Source organism: Xiphophorus maculatus, chromosome 14 (assembly GCF_002775205.1).
Source record: "Xiphophorus maculatus strain JP 163 A chromosome 14, X_maculatus-5.0-male, whole genome shotgun sequence".
NCBI classification, from domain to species: domain Eukaryota; kingdom Metazoa; phylum Chordata; class Actinopteri; order Cyprinodontiformes; family Poeciliidae; genus Xiphophorus; species Xiphophorus maculatus.
In genome coordinates, this window is record NC_036456.1 from 27,072,162 (window position 1) to 27,089,572 (window position 17,411).

Here is a 17,411-nt window from a genome sequence, read left to right on the forward strand (position 1 = left end):
CAGCCAGATTTTGTGTGTGTTTTGGTGTGTGCGTGTGTGTGTGTGTGTTTCGGGGTGTGTACGTCCACTCATGCATGTCTGCTGTTGTGACAGAAAGACATGACGGATCCCCCGTACATCAGTGGGAGGCCACCCAGCGCCAGATGACACACACTCACACACCGACACGCGCAGCATCCGCGGTGACGGATGGACCCTCTCCGTCCCTCATCACTCACGCCCACAGACAGGCCGCACAGAAACAGGAGGGGGAGGGGAAGAACAGAACCATAAAACGGCGGGAAAACGACATGAGAGACGAGCGGGGCGAACCAGACGCAGAGCGGATTAGTCTCCGGTGGCGACACAAACGGACTCCTCGTCTTATTTTCGCCGGATGACATCATTCAGCGCCGCTGAACAAGCAGCCGCCCATTCACTCTGAGCGGGGATTGATTCCACGTGAGATCTCTGCCAACGGTCAATAAGCATCGGAATGAAAAACAAAAACTGGACCAGGCGTTTATGGTGACAGAGTGAACAAACAGGTTGATCCAGAAACTTCACAGAACCAAATATCATCCCTCAACTTGTGACGTCTGAAAACGCCGAGTTACATTTAGCAACATATTGTTATGTGAATATTTATGTATTTACAGAAGTGGGTAGAGTCACCAAGTATTGTACTCAAGTCAGAGTAGAAATACTTCAACGTATTTTTGCCAGAGTAAAAGTAAAAAGTAGCCATAAAAGAAATTACTCAAGTAAAATTAAAAAAAGTATTTGGTAAAAAGTACTGAGTAACTGATCAAATTATCAACCATTTAATATTTACAAATTACATCATCAGTCAGACTAAAACATAATGTTAAGTTAAAGCTTTGCTATTTTTAGGACCAAAATGACAATAATTCATATAAGTAACAAAACATAACAAAATCAGAAGAGATTAATTTTTTCCTAATCAGTTTATTTTAGTAAAAAACTGATGAAAGTTTAACACAAAGTGCAGGTGTGCGTCTGTTTCTGGTGAATTTTTTGTTAAGTCATGTTTGTTTTTCATTCAGTGGGTAGAAAATCCAGACGTTTCACTCAAGTAGGAGTAGAAATACTTCAGAATAAAATTACTCAAGTAAAAAGTAAAAATACTCCTAAAAGTACAAAAAAGTTACTCAAGTAAATGTAGTTCAGTAAATAGTTACTACAAAACTCAGCCAATCATCCAGACATTTTACATGACCAGATATTGTTGCTCAGCCTGTTTGGTTTAGATCACTGCTTGGTGCTAAACGGATCTCAGGAAGTTGGAGAGAAGATGAGAAAAACCTTTTTTTTGGAAATATTTACAGGTCATGTGACTGAGAACTTTGACATATTTTTATTAAAACAACGTAGCGGAGATATTCGTTTTTATAAACATTTCTTTTCAAATCCATCTTTCTCATAAAACCCTGTTCAGTGAAGTTAAGAGTTTTCCTGAGCTGCTCTTTGATTGAGATTAATCATGTCATCGAAGATCCGAGGGATAAATCTGGCTTCAGACGCTCGAGGCCGCCGGCTGCCTGTCTATGACATCACATCCTCAGCCTGATGTCATGACCTGCTGTCTGCTCTCCTCACAATCCAACCGAGCCAAAGCATTTCCTGTGGCGCCAAAACTTCAGCACAGTGGCTGACATCAGTTCAAAACTGCCTGCACGTTTTAAATAACAGGGTTTTTAACTCTTTCTGGACGCTTTCTAAAACTTTCAGGTTAGTTTTGGGCAACAGGTTGTTTTCCTGGACTTCCAGGTTGTTTTCCTGGACTTCCAGGTTTCTCATCTAAAACTGAAGCTAAAGCTAATTTCAGGTAACGTTGTACCAAGTTGGGACTCACAGGCTAATATTCACATACATTGTTACTTTCCATCATTTAGTCTGTTTGCTTTAACAGGAATTTACCATAAATATAATAAGTAAGAAAATAAGTGTTTTATTGCCTAAAATTCAATATAGCAGGACTAATCTGTTGACTTTTAACTGAGTAATAATTGGACTTTTATTTATTAGGCTTAATTGATGGGGCAGACACACATAACCATCGACAAATAGAATAAAACAGCAGTGCTTATTCACTAGCTTATGCTGCAAGTTGATTTAGCTATAAGCCACATATTTTTGGATTTTTGCAGCTAAATTATAAGCTATAAGATAATTTAACTTATGCTATAAGCCAAGCCATGTTTATAGCATAAGCTAATTTAGATGGGCTTTTCTAAACGATATAAGAAGTGAAATGGTCAATAAAAAGAAACATTAAGATGGACATAGCTCTGTTTGTCACATGGCCAGAGTTTTGTTTGTTTTGTTAAAAAAGCTCACAAGGAGATTTTTACAAACTAAATATGTAATTTTTAGGTGTGTTGTTCTTTTACCAAATGGCTCTTTTTGTGTTTGTATACTCCAGATAAATCGATTACTAAATTTGTTGAAGGTCATTTCAATAATTGTTTCAGTTAAAAAAATAAAAAGTTATCCTCTTACCAGCAGAAGAAACTCTGCATCAAATGCTTCTACGTGACACAAATTGCTTAAATAATGTAGAAATCTGATGAATAAACCACAAAGCTTCAGAATGGTGTGCAGGATTTTAACCGAAACAAACGCGATCATTTCAGGAAGTGAGCGACGCTCCGGTCAGCAGGATGAGAGTCAGACAACGGCGAAGGTTGGCCTCACAAAACATCAGCAGCGCAGCTGATTATTAGCTGAGCAAATGAGCAGGAAAACAACTTTAATTGAGGAAGCATCACAGGGGGCTGCAAATCAATTCTCTGAAGAAAGGCACCATTATTGTTTATTAAAAAAAAGAAAACCCGGACTAAAGCAATCTGCTTCATCATCACTGCTGCAAGTTGATCATCAAATCCTGAAAAGCTTAGAAGCAAAAGATGAAAAACGTCGACATTCGCTGCCTTTTGAAGTTGTTTAGTTTAACTTTCAAAATGTCTGCCTCGGCTTTATGCGTCACTTTTTCTGTCTCAGTCGGAGAAAAAACGATCAAGACGAGACGTTTGAGGAAAAGAGACGCGTCGTTTTCACTGAGGCTGCAGCAGAGGAAACAAAACTCAAGAAGTTTAAAACTTACGTAAAAATAACAAGTAGTGATTTATATCATAAAAATATCAAATTTATGAGACTTTAGTGCTTTCTTATAAGATAAGAGGTTCAGGAAGATGATTTCTGAACATAAAATGAACAGGTTTACCAAAACCTTGGTGGAAAGTAAACAGAACAAGAAAATCTAAAGAGTTATAAAAAATGAAGTCTCTAAAATCAAAGTAGAATTTTTTTTATTTTTTAAATTTTGTTCAGAAATGAACATGAAGCTACTTTATAACTCCTATTGACTAAATATGGGGAAAAAAACTAAAAATGTATTTAGTTTAGAAATAAAATAAATAAAGTTTAAAAAAAATTAAAACTAATAAAAATGTAAAATAAGATTAAGCTAAAAGTAAACTAAATAAAAATAATGATGAATAATGAATAAATGATAAAAATGAATCAAAAATTCTAAATTAAGCAAAAGAAAATAGGTAAAGAACAAAACAAAAATAAATATAAAAACATCTCAAAACTCATTTCAGACAAAAAACAAAGAAGAAAAAAAATCAGATTAATAAAAACAAATAGTGAGAAAACTAAACTAAACTAAACTAAATAAAACTGAAGTGAAACAAATCAAAAACAATAAAAAAGAAACCATTTTAAAAATGAGAGAAAATACAGAAAACAAACAAAAAACTTCTAAATAAAAATCAAGTAAAAAATAGAATGTGTTAAACAGAAACAAAATAGAACACAAAATAATCCAAATTAAGCCACAAATAAACCATGAAAGGAAAACTAACTAAATCAAATAAAAACAGAAAAAAAATCATCATATCTAAATTTTTCAGTTGCTGTAATCAGTTTGCACACAAAAATAAAAAAGTGACACAATTACTCTTAATAAATCAGAAAATAAACTGAATGTAAATCCAACCGTCAGATTTTTCTGAACTCAAAACCCTGATGAGCAACTTTGAGTTGCTGACGCGGAAAATGCAATAATTTCACACCTCAAGCAGAAACAGAGAGACGAAGAGAGAGAGAGAGAGAGAGAGAGAGAGGTGTTTGGTCTGCTGTGACCTCTGACATTTGGTTTGGTTGGATGACACGGAGAAACTGGAGTAATGCTGCGTCTGTCAGGAACAGACAGAATAATAAACGAGATCTGAGCCTGAAACACAAACACACACCGAGGAAAACGAGTCGACAGAAAACACACAGAAATCACACACACTTATAATGAGAACAGCTGCAGGGGGAGGAAGAGGAGAGACGAAGGAGGGATGGAGGGATGTCCTCTGGTTCTCACCTTGCCCGCCTGACCCTCGCCGTGTGTTTGAGGATTTTCCAAACCTCCCTCCCTCTTCATCTTTCTCTAACTTCGCCCCTCCATCTTCCTCACACTTACATCACCACACAGCAGAAAGAGCAGGAAAAAAAACAAGTAAAAAAAGGAAGGAAGAAGAGAGGAAGAAATACGGACGGCAGGAAAGGAAACAAGAGTGCGGAGTCAGAGGAAAGGAGCCGGCGTTTCTCCCATCCAAAGAGCCGGTGAGGAAGGTCAGAGGAGGAGGAGCGGGAGGTCTGACCACGCAGAGAGCGTGTGTGTGTGTGTGTGTGTGTCGGGTTGTTCTGAGAAAAGACGTTATTGAAGAAAACCGACTAATTGCCAGTTTAGCAGCTGTCAAAAGCAGCTGGTTGAGAATGAAACAGGATCTGCTGCAGAGGCATTAACATCTATAAATACATTTATATGCAAATAACTGGAGGTAAATATATGAAAAATACTGATTTCAGTTTTTACTTATATGGTACTTGGTGTGTTGTGACAGCTGAATAAATTTCATAAAAATTGAATCTCATACGACGGAGTATTACGGCAATTTGAGACACATAGAAAGCAGGATTACATTTCTGTCAAAAAACTCAAAAAGTTTTGATTAATCTCAGAAAATCTGTAGAAAAAACCTGGAAATTTCTGATATTGAAAAGTTGAAAGTTTGCTAGAAAGATAATCAGAAATTTTGAGATTAGACTGGGAATTATTTTAGAAAAACTTGAAAATTTTATTAGTGTCAAAAAATCTAATTTTGACACTAATAAAATTTCCAAATTTCTGAGATTAAACTTAAAATTGTTGAGTTTTTTGGCAGAAATGTCCTTTTTTACTATCTACCAAGGCCCTAATACTCCATTGCTGTCTTAACATTCTCAGTTTGGTTATTTTCTTTCATCTATCAGCCTAAATGCACTAAAGCAAACAAACAAAATCCCACCTTTCTAAACATTTTTATAAAAAACATTTATGCTATTACCTGACCTTGCCAAAAGGAGGCGCCAGAAACAACCAGCAAGCGAAAAGTTGCCCTAAATCAGAGTGAAACACCAACACACTGTGAGATCCCCATTGTTCAGCTGTGTTTACGTGAAAACATCTTTATGCTTTCTAGAAATGTTTACAAGTCATATATTCCAAAAGTCAAGTCAAGTTCCAAGTCTCTGCTGACTGAAATAAACATTTTATAATCAAATGCGTATCAATAATATATATCGCGATAGAGATGTGATCAATATCAACTTTGTTCCAGAATGCTGCAATCAGCATTCTGGGAGATGTAGGCAGAGGAAAGACTTTAGCTGCTCAACCTCTCATGGCTACTAGCTAAGCTAGGTTGGTGGAATCAACTCACTCACTCTGTGGTTACCTAGCAACGCACTCATTCTGTGGTTACCTAGCAACAACCTGCTGAGTAACTGCCAGAGCAGCAGTTTCAGGTTTCGCCTTATAACTGCCAGTTATAACTGCTTTAAAATAAAAACAAGGACGTGGAGTGGAAACTGTGGGTGAAAACACAAAGGTGACACCTCCAGTTTGGCTGTGTTTAAAATATTTAAAACAAAAAAAACTTATCAATAATTATAGGCATCGACTGATATGAAACGCTTATGTTTTCAGCTATATTGTCTACCCTTAAGTGAACTTAACTTTTTTATTTTAAAAAATCCTCCAAACTCAAACCTATTATATAACCTAACAGCTGAAATCAAGAGGAGCAGCTTCATCGCCATAGAAAAGCCGAGCGGAGCGTGAGCCGAAGAGGCCATCCATGCTCTCATTCTCACTCTCAGCCGGTCTCTACAGACAAACGAAGCGCTCTCAGCTACACAGCGCCGTCCGATGATGGATGTGGTAACTCTCTCTATCACCAAAGACCATCCATCCCAATTAACTGCTTCTGTGAGGGAGGAAGCTGCTGCTGTATAAAACTGATGAAGAACAGTCCACTTACAGAAATTAGCTCACGGTGGAAAAAAAGCTTGTGAACTTCTCAGAACCATTATGGTAGGCATTTTGTAATGACGGTGTAAAATGTGCCATAAATACACCTTTCTTGTGTGTAGCAGTTAAATCCAGCCGTTCAGGGTGTTGAGTAAAGCAGTTAAAAGGCAGCAAGGTTGTTGTTATTGTTCCTCACAATAACCCTTAAGTAATTTTTGGAGACCAACATATTTACTTTCTCTAGACAACGACACACTACTTCCTCTAATTCTCTTGCTCATGTCTTTGGCACCGCTTCAAGGAGAGTCATGTGAGCAGAGGCATTCCCTGTTTACAGACCAGGAGCTCCATCCGTCTCCTAACAAGTCCCCAGTGGAGAGCTGAGAAAGGGCCACAGAAAGAGCAAAGAGGAAAAAAACAAACAGGAAGGTCTTAGTAAGCGTTACTAACAAAACTCCCTTTGGGTCCGGTTAAAGGGTCTTCAACATTACCACGAATATCCAGACTAAGGCTACATTCCCAGCAGCCTATAAACTCCAGTCCGCTTGTCTATAAAGTCCGGCTGGTTTGGGGAGGTGTGAATACGTACTGAAACTCTGATGAGGACCAGAGAAGTGAACTCTGACCCGCCTAAAAACTTCTGTCTTGGTTTGTTTTAAGTGAACCCTGGTCCATTTTGAATTCATGAATGAACTCCAAGCAAACTAGAAACCGCTCCAAAAGCAGGAAGTGGACTACATCAAAGTGCATTATGGGTAAATACAATCAAAACAAATGTTTGAGTCTACGCCAGTGGTAGAAATTTTACCAAAGACAAAAGAGAAATCCTACAACTGCAAAATCTGATGCTGATCCATTTTGGTTTACATTGTGTGAAGAAGGAAGATGTGCTCAGTGGTTCGTGGTGCAGCGCCTCCACAGGCGAATGGGGGAACATGTTTTTCTGTGAACGTCAGCAGATGAAAATGTAACAAATAGGGTAATGTTGCAATTTTAGTCCCAAATCAAACCAGTTTACTGGCATGAAAACACCCTTGGAGTCACAATAACGACTGTTAATAGCAACTGGTTGTCAAGGTAAGTTAAGCAGCTAAACTTAAGGCCAACACCTTCTTTATATTGACTAGTAGCTAAAAACTACTCAGCATTAAGCAAAAAGAGCCTAGAACCAGTCAAGCAGCAGCGTCCAACTACCAGTTATTCAAAGTATAACTGCATTTTGTTTGACCACATAATTGTGTAAACTGGAATTACAAAACTAAATTAGCTTAATGGAAACACACCAAAAAACTCAAGTTTTTCGATAAAACGTTTTTGCGATAGGATAAGATGTTTTTTTAGGCCGTATCAAAATTGGTGTATTTCACAAAACTGCAATGGAAATACGGAATGTTGCTACTGGTGGAAACGACAAAGAACACAACAGGAAGTAGTCGGTTTTGTTTTTTACTGACTTATTAATGTAAGATTTAATCCTGTTACTTATTTAACAGAAATAATGCAATTTCAAAAAAGTGTTTTTCCGACATTAGCAGAATATCAGTGAAGCTTTGCACACATTGAATCGGTAACTCAGCCAGTTTTTCAGCTGTTTTTCAGTTTGTTCCAGATCTGTGCTGCATAGAAGCTGCCACAGTATTGTTTCGTAGAGCCGGCTCGGTGTGGGTGTTTCCAATCTATTAAAGCGCCGTGTTCCTCCAAAGTGGGTCTGGACCCGTCTCTCCTCTGTGTGCATCCCTGAAGTCATCTGAGGGAAGTTTAGACTTTGCTCAACTTTCCCCTGTTAGCTGCAGAGAGTTTGGCCAGAGCCGGTCCCGGGTATCGAGTCCGACCCAATTATGTCTGCCTGCCTCTGTCAGATTGTTTATACCTGGCTGCACCCGTGTGTTTGTGGGGATGTGGGGGAAAGTGTGTGTGAGTTCATTTCTTTCCGTGGCTTAGACTCTCCCCATCAGCCTGCTAAACCATTCATCCCTCCCTCCACCCGGAAGGCTTTCCACAGCTAATAAAGTGGGCCAGGTCCGTGGCTGAACACTATTTTTATCAGGAAGTAATTTCCAGGTGGCGCCCGCAGGTAAGCAGCGCCAGCAGCTTTAAACAATGGAGCTGAAACCAGGAGTCCTCCATTAACCTCTGCTGGCCAACATGTCGGCCTCTTTCTTTAACAATTCAGTTGGTCGTCACTCATTTCAGAAAAATATGGATTCATTTCACATTTGTTTGTTTAAGACTGAAAATTATAAAGTTATATAAGAATCAATTTATCTTTAAAACAGAAGAGTCGTGCTTCTTAAAAGTATTTTCCTTTTTAATGAAGTAGTGCATCAACGCGGGAAGTATTGCTATGTACATGTTGCTTATCAAGTGTTTTTCTCACAATATTCATATTTTTTGAGCTACTACAATTATTATTTCCACCCAGTTTTCTATAACATTTTTAAACAATTTTTATTTTTGAGTTGCTGCATAATTCCACATCGTCCTTCCACTCAACTTTCTAGGTATGCTATCACTGAAAAGAAATCCACCAAAAAGAAACAATGTTCTAATTTTTTTAATTGTGTTTGCATTGTGCTGTGAAAATGTCTTTGTCCCTCAGGGTTTCTTCTGTTTTTTGTTATTTTATCACCGTTAAATGTTTCAGATCCTGAATAAATACATAATAAATAACTTGGACTGATAGCTGTGCTATAAGGCTATCAGTTTATCAGACTAAAGCACAGAGGCGGTCGTGGTGAGAAGAAAGAGAGGAGAACCGGACAGACGTAGAGGACAAACCCAGGACTCATGAGGGGAACAGGCAGGATCCATCTTCTGAATTAAAGAGACTCACAGGATGACAAGAAGCAACGGATGGTACAAAGAGGAGAAAAATGACAAGCCACAAGAGACAGAGATGACCAGACAGGGAGCAAGACAGACTGACAGGCAAGCAAAAGCTGAACAAGTGAGACGGGGGGCGGAGGAAGAGGAGGAGGAGGAAGGATGGAGGTGGTTGTTGGTCCCAGAGGAGACGTTATGCTCGCTCCCAGTCCGGTCCTGTCAGCCCATACTTCTCTCTTTTTTTACCCCAATCTTTCCATCATTCCTTCCCTCCAGACAACAATCAGCCCATTTGAAGTACTGGTGCTGAGATCCGGTCTGTCGCGCTGCTCAGCCCAACCCGACGGCCCGTTTCTCTCAACCAGGCTCAAATATTATGCAAATTAGCACCAGGAAGCGAAACCGCAAGTAAATAAACATTAAAACTTAAATTTTTAAACTATTTCTTGTTCTATTCTATTGTATATAAATGTGACTGTGTAGCTTTAGCAGAACAAATCTCATTTACACATCAGCAGGGGCGGTCCCAGCCTGCATGGTGCCCTGGGCAAACATGAGGCACCATCATGGGGACCTCAAATTTATTTAAAGCTGCAGTATGAAACTTTTATTTAAAAAAGCTTCTTTTTTTTAAATGTTTGTTAAAAATGTCACTAAATTGTGACAGTTTGTGTGACATATAATCTGTGAAAAGATTGATCTCCAGCTCCTCTGTGAGCGGCCATAGCCATCTGAAAAACCAGCGACCAATCAGAGCCAGGAGGAGGGTCTTAACGCTGTCAATCAGGCTCATGTACTCGCTGCTACTGGCAGACATAGGAAAGAAGGAAGGTAGGTAGGAAAAAAGAAAGGAAATTAGAACATAAGAAGGAAGAGAAGGAAGGGAAGAACACAAAAGATGAAGGGAAGGATGGAAATAGCCAAAGGAAGTAAAGAATAAACAAACTAACTGCAGCAGGAAGGGAGGAAGGAACCGTCAGAAGCAGAAAGACGCGCTGAAAGGTTAGGTAACCTGAAGGAACGAACGAAAGACGGAAGATTAGAAGAAAAGTAAAAATGAAGAAATGGATGGAAGAAGGAAGGAACATCAAAAGATAGAAATAAACTGATAAAAAAAGGCTGGAAATCCAGATTTCTTATAATTTTCCTAATTCAGCTGCTAAACAAAGCAAACGTTAAACACCCTGACATCCTTAATTAATGCCTTCTAATTACTTCCTTCATTTAAAATGGAAGACAAAATAAACATTTTTAGATATAAAAATATCATACCAGGGTAAACCGACGTCGTCAGAAATGTCTCAGTTTATTAAAGGTATTCAGGGAATTCAGACAAAATAAAAAAACAAGCAATCCGACTGGAATAAAGACAAACGACGGGGTGGAAAAGTACTTTTTGTCTTCCTGTGAGTCACTGCTGGCCGCCGACCAGCTGGGAGGGGGAGTTTTATTTCCCAATCCTTTAAATAAGTGTTGTAATTATCTCCTTATCTGTGTGTGGCTGCAGAGGGAGAGCAACGCGCCACAGAGGTCCATGAAAGATTAATGCCGCCCGGCGGAAACGCCGTGAGTCTGGGGTTGCTCCAACAAAACCTCCGCATCAGAACGTCCTGACTTCAGAGGAACGCAAGATCAAGACCATGTGATGCATTTAGGCAACAAACTGAGCGTTTCTCATGTCGTCTCTTGGCTACGAACAAAAGTTTGAATGTTGGTGAGAAGAAAGTGTGCTGGCGGTTTGTCCGCTGTCAGAGGGATTTTCTCGGAGGATTCTCCGCCTGCTGTGGTTGTTCCCCTCAGTGAAAATGGGTCACCTTCTTCTCTGTCAGGAGAACAGCCGGGAATACGCCGGCTTACTGGGGGTGTTTATGCTCGTACGACATTTCGCTTTCTGCAGGGAGAGGTTACAAACGCCTGACACGCTCTGGAGCTCGTTAGAGGAAAAAGTTTGGACCGTTTTAAAACATTTAAAGAGGTCATTTTATGTATTTTTCAGGCATGCAGTGACATTTTACAGCACAAGAAAGTAACTGGGTTACCTTCAGTTGTTATAAAAAGAATGCAGAATACGTTTAACATGACTTAAAAGAAATGTTATTTTACATCCTGGCTGTATTTGAGGCCTTGACATTGGGCCTCCGTCTCTTTAAAAGGGAGCTGTTATGCAAAATTCACATTTTGTACATTTTTATGTTTCCATTTGGCTCTCAACTGCTTCTAAAACAGCTAAAGCTTAAATAAACAGCCAGGTGTTTTCTTTGGCCATAAGTTAATGTTTTAGCTTTCTGGAAATTGAGCTGTTTCAATCCACTGTTTCCTAGCAACCCCAGCCAAGCCCAGCCCGTTACCTAGCAACCAAACGAAACTCCAGCACATTTAAAATCTATGTAATTAATTAAGTGCAATTAATGCATTAAAGTTCAGGCCCTAATTAATGTTTAATGCATCAGTTAAAAAATGCTTCATGAAGAGAAAACAAACGTATAAAAGCCACACCTAACTGTGAGCAAAAACACTTAAAAAAGTGACTCATAGTCCAGAAAATACGGTAAATCAATTTTGAGCCTGACAAAGACAAATATAATTTTTGTTATTGTGTTATTTTTTACAGAACTTGATGGACGTACAAAATGGAAACACAACGGAAATACTATAAGCTTTGCATAAAAACAAAAATGCTTCCATGAATTTCTCAACATGGGATTTTTTTCTCCCACTAATTCCCAAATTAAAGGTTGATTTGTCCACATTTTCCAGTGAAAAATGAAGCTGTTTCCATAAAAGCTGAGCTGATTTTAAGCCTTTCTAAAGACCAGCTTTGATCTGAATCAGATGAATTCAGTGTGAACGTGTGTGAAGCCGGCAGGGCGACATGAAGCGGCGCGCGGTTCTCGACAGCTGAGCGATGTTCTGGTTCTGTTTATCTGACACCATGAGGACGGTTTTCATCTCCGCGGTTCCTCCTCACCCGTTTTCGGGTTGTTGAATGTGACAGAGACCCGCTCTCCTCCACTCAGGCGGCGCGCCACGTTGCTTCACTTCAAAAATAGCCTCACACACGCCGCCGTCAGAGGCAGGAAGTGCTTTTATTTGGATTCAATCCACCTGTTAAATCTGTCACTTCTCGCCTGCACATCTATGCTAAACAGCCCAGAGGAGGTTTTGTTTGAGCCGTTTCAGAGAAAGCAGCGGCGCGTTCTGCTGGGAGCGAAAAACAGGAACCTGTTTGGTACACAAATGTTTGCTGGCATCAAGCAAAATCTCTGATGTTCAAACCTCAGTAATGTAGGCACCGCAGCGTGGAAGCTCAGGATTACTGGACAGGATTAGGACATCTGGAGAAAAAAGAAATTGCCTTTGTTCACAGAGTTCTGATCCTCTGAGATCAAAAGTCAAAAATTTGGGAGGACAAAAATCAAAATTCAGAGAAAAAGGCAGAATTCAGGGGAAAAAATCTCAATTTTGAGAAAAAAGTCAGAATTTTCATATCAAAAGTCAGAATTCTGAAAATTAAGCGAGTGAGTGACTTTTGACACTATTTTGGCTCACGTGACAAAATGTTTGGACACCTCTGGTTTGACGGGATCCAACTGTTGGAAAGTACTATAACCGAAATCTTTATTTAATAAGAAAAGTTTACATAATTATTGTAAAATAGAGAAAAAAATTGTAACTGAGAAAGATTAAATGAATTATAATTGTTAAAAATGTTTTATTGGCACTAGTGGCTTTTAGTCATTAGTAGTTGGACAGGAAGAAGGTTTGGGAATCGAACCTGGGACAGCTGCATCTCATTTTACCTTAGACTCCGTTTATTGTGCATTTCCTCTATTAATGAGATATATATAAATATTTTTATATCTGCTTCAACCTGTGGAAACAATGCCTCCAGTTATCAGGCGACGGTAAACAACATGTCACAAACAACGTCAGTCTTTGAGAACGTGGCGCTACTTAGCCCTTCCAGTCATTTACATTATAATATGCTGCTTTTTATTTAGAGGTAGGTAGGAATTGCTAACTTTAATGCTAACTGACCGTAGGTTGGAAGTTCAATCCTCCTCTCTGTGAAAAAGATGCAGCACAATCTTTTTAGTCAATATTTCCCCAAGACAATAAGACTGTAGGAAAAATAAGTCTCATCTCATAATCAGTGGCGCTTCCAGAAAATTTTAACAGGGTGGTCAGACCGGGGCAGTAGGGATGTAGAGGGAAAAAAATTACAATTTTGTTTATTTATTTGGTTTTACATTTATGTTTTGAATGAAGAAGATGACTTCTCTATAGCTTGAAAATGATTCTGTGGGTTGGCCGGTATTTTCCCAGAGGGGCCCATGGCTCCTCCTGGCCCCCCGTTGGAGGCGCCACTGCTCAAAATGTGTTTCTGAATGTGCAGAGCAGTTGGTTCCTTAAATAAAAGTATATGTTGTACTGCAATTTGCTGCTGATGTAATGATGTAATTTAAAGTCTAACAGATCTCAGCATGAAAAATTGGTAATAAGTGAATATGAGGCCATCAGTGTTCAGCCTGATATTCAGCTGAGCGATTCTGCCACACAGTCTGACTTTAAAAGCCTCCATAAGCACAAGGAACCTGTGAAATATGTGAACATTACATCTGTTAGAAGGAGCCTGGTTCCTCATACTGGGCTCATCTCAAACAGCAGGAGTAAAATCACCAGGTTCTCCAGCCAGGGCGGGTTTAATGAAACCACATGTCGGGTTTCTAAGCCTCAGGTTCTGACCGTACCGATGTGTAGAGGTAGCCCTCGCTGTTCATGGCGACGTAGAGCCCCGTCTTGGTGCTCTGGATGGCCACTATCCTGAGTCCCACAGGAATCAAGTTGAACTGCACTGCAGGACATGAAAACAACAAACAGCGTTAGAAAAAAAATTCATTCACAAGTTCATCCAATGAAGGCGAGAACAAAACGAAACAAAAGGAGTAAAAAAATGAACTCCTGGTGCTGACAGGCTGAATCTGCTGGAACCGGACGGCCGCTGCAGAGAGAGATACTTCAACTGAAGCTTTGCAAACTCAATAAATTACAAAGTGACATCGTGTGAGTCTGCTGAAAACTGATTGTATCTTTACTGACACAGTTAAACTGAGTCGGTGATGCAGTTTATTGGATCCCCTCTTCAGGAGGCCTGGATTTATTACAGCTCCACAGATAAACCCCAAAATTCAGTCAGGAGATAGAAAAAACATTCAGGAAACTACCAGCAGTAGTAGCAGTCACACATCCTTAAAGAATAGAATAGATCACAACAGTAGAGAAAAGAGCTGAAAAATTAAACAATATGTCACAATGAAGACTACAGCAGTTGCCCTCTTTATGTGTTCAGACACTTTACTTGTGTTTGACATTAATTTTCTTTTCTTTTATTGAATTTTGCTCCAGATTTTGGTGTTTCTAAATGTTAGCATCTATCTGTGTAGCCATGATGTCACATCCGGCTACACAGATCGAAGACCTTTGTTATTCTCACATCTGCAGAGTTTAAGTCCTCAGAAGGCGATTCCTAACAGGAAGTGACACGGCCGGCTGAGTGATGTTGACATTTACAGCCTCCAGCTGCTCTGTCATAATGTCATGACGACCAGACTCCACCATAAAACACATCACAATAAAAATTAGATAGATAAAAACTTTAATGCTGTGCTGCTGCACTTTTCTCTTCCACATTTTTTGGCTGGGAAGGAAACGTCTAACTTTCTGAGAAAATTATTCCTGGATCAGGATGGACCTGCAAATGTTTTATAGTCATAATCCACGTAAATAAAACACAAAATACTCCAAATAACATATTGGAAACTATTCAAACTGGTCCGTTTAGCTGTTGGTGATTTTATACTTTATTTAATATTGTTATTTTTAATCAAAATACTAATGAGAATCTGATAATATTCAATTATTTATCTAGACAAACCAGCATTCTTCGACCTGATTATTATTATAAATAAAATGTTGCTGCTCATTTTATTGTTTTATGTCTCAAAACAATTTCCAAGTTCAGTTTATTAACTCAATCATTATCATTTAATGAAGAACTGCTCAGTTTGTGAGACACTCAACAAAGAAGAAGTGCAAAGGATTCACCTTAATGTTCATTTTCACACTTAACACAGTAAAACTTTTTAAAACTATAAACATTGGCAACCTGTCAGCTTCTTAAGTTTACTTCTTTTCAAAAAATATATTACATTTTAACATTTTTTGTGCAAAATTTCCAATAATAATGCTTATATTTCAGCTTGTGAAGAAAAGTGCATAACAGTTTCCATTCACAGTAAGTAGGCTTAGTCTATTTACTGTGAATTTTATTCATTGCAGGAATGAAATTGTAAAGTAATTTTATGAGAACTCTACACCAAGCTGTTAAAGTGAGGAATACTGAGCATCTTGTAAATTTATAGTTAATATCTGCTTTACAAATGAGAAAATGTTTATCAGTCAGGCATGAAAAGAGAAAACAGTAAAGCTCCTTCCACCCACTGAGAAATACTGTGTTACTCCATGCATATGCTCAGTCTGTGCCAATAAAGATTCACTGAACTCGGTTTACTGAATGGTTGAGGAAATTTTATAGAAACCTTTTGACCACTTGGTGTGCTCACCATGCTAAGTTTGTTTTAGTGAGAATGGGATACAGCAGCTTTAATGTCATGTACTTTGCACAAATTTAGCAAATTGTTGAAAATCTATTTGAAAATGTTTTTTAGAATTATTATGTGGTTTCACTCAAGGCTACATTTATCCTCCATCCTTTCAAAGGAGCCAAAAAACAAAAACAACAACAACAACCCCCCCGGAAAAACAGGCAACTAAAAAAATGATATTTTGATTTTGAAGCACAGAAAGTTATTTTAGTCTCATGTTATTTTAACATTTTCACGGTAAAATCAGCTGATGAGGCAGAGCCTCACCTGTCCTCATAGAAAAATAATATAATGATGAAATTATTTATATTGCTATTTTCACCCTGTAGTTTGCACTACGAAGTACCTATTTTTCATTTAGCTTAACCAATTATTTGTTCTTAAAAATTGCTGAATTTTCGCATTTTCCTATTCAAATGCTCAGAAGCGAAGCCGGTGAGGCAGCAGGAAGGGATTGATCAACCTCCCACTAACTGCACTGGCTGCTATTCTATGGGAGCATGCTCCTCCTGTCTGTACGTCGCCAACAAAATGGCTAAAAAACACTTAAAATACAAACTGATTTTCCATAATTTAGGTTATGTATATAATATACAGTGCTTTTTGTCATCAACTGTGTGACATCGACACAGTTGGTGCCATAGCAACTGACAACAACGACCCTAAAAAAACGGAAATATTTCCCACACAAAGAGCAGAACATATATATATATATATATATATATATATATATATATATATATATATATATATATATATATATATATATATATATATATATATATATATATATATATATATATATATATATATATGTAATTCTAGTTTGGTGTGCTCTTGGAGGCCCCCTGGTGGCATGGAGGTCCTAAGCAGCTACTTAACTCGCCAATATAATCAGGTTTCTATATTGAGAAAATTGCTTTTACCAACTGCTTTGGTTTTATTTGGGCCTCCACAGCAGAGTATCCATCTCTTTTTTCTTATGTGCCTCCCAGGAAAGAAAATAAGATGTGAACGAAAGGGGTTACTTATCTATTCACTAGTTACGATTTTTAAAACGACACACAAGGGAAATTTGAAAGTCTATTTCTTCAGAAGCTCTCTTCCACATTTCATGGTCTTAATCAACAGAAAGCACTTTATCGATTAGTTTAGTTACTCTCTAATGGAAGAGTCTGTAATATCCATCTGTAAATGAAAACTTAGTTATGTTGTTAAAACCTCATCAGCCGTAAATCTAAAACTTCTGGGAAGGTTACAGATGAAAGTTGAGTTATGAGACTGTCCAGTAAAGTTGTCAGCTCTGAATTTAAGAAAAGTTTTAAATTTAAACTGCAGGAACATTTGCATTAACAGAAACTTTCAGGTCAACTTTAAGGCTAACTATGGTAAATTTGGTGATGTTTGTAAAGGTGTTTGTGACGTTTTCCTGTACTCTACAGTCCTGTCAGCCCAGACAGTGATGAGTGCCCAGTTTTAAGGTTGAAATATTGGTAATAAAACCTGACCATAAATCTCAGACCTGCACCTTTTCTCCCTTTACCTTCCTTCTCTGTATCTCCAGGGCTCCA

General features: G+C 38.4%; 1 protein-coding gene across 2 annotated transcripts in view; it reads right to left on the reverse strand.

Moving 5' to 3' along the window:
- The window catches only part of fgf11 (fibroblast growth factor 11), a 79,863-nt gene that overhangs the window by 13,178 nt on the left and 49,274 nt on the right, over nucleotides 1-17,411 (reverse strand). For both annotated transcript variants that reach the window (XM_023345540.1, XM_005810403.2), the window contains one exon: nucleotides 13,927-14,030. In XM_023345540.1, coding sequence (XP_023201308.1) covers nucleotides 13,927-14,030 — 104 coding nt within the window. The remainder of the gene's footprint in view (nucleotides 1-13,926; nucleotides 14,031-17,411) is intronic.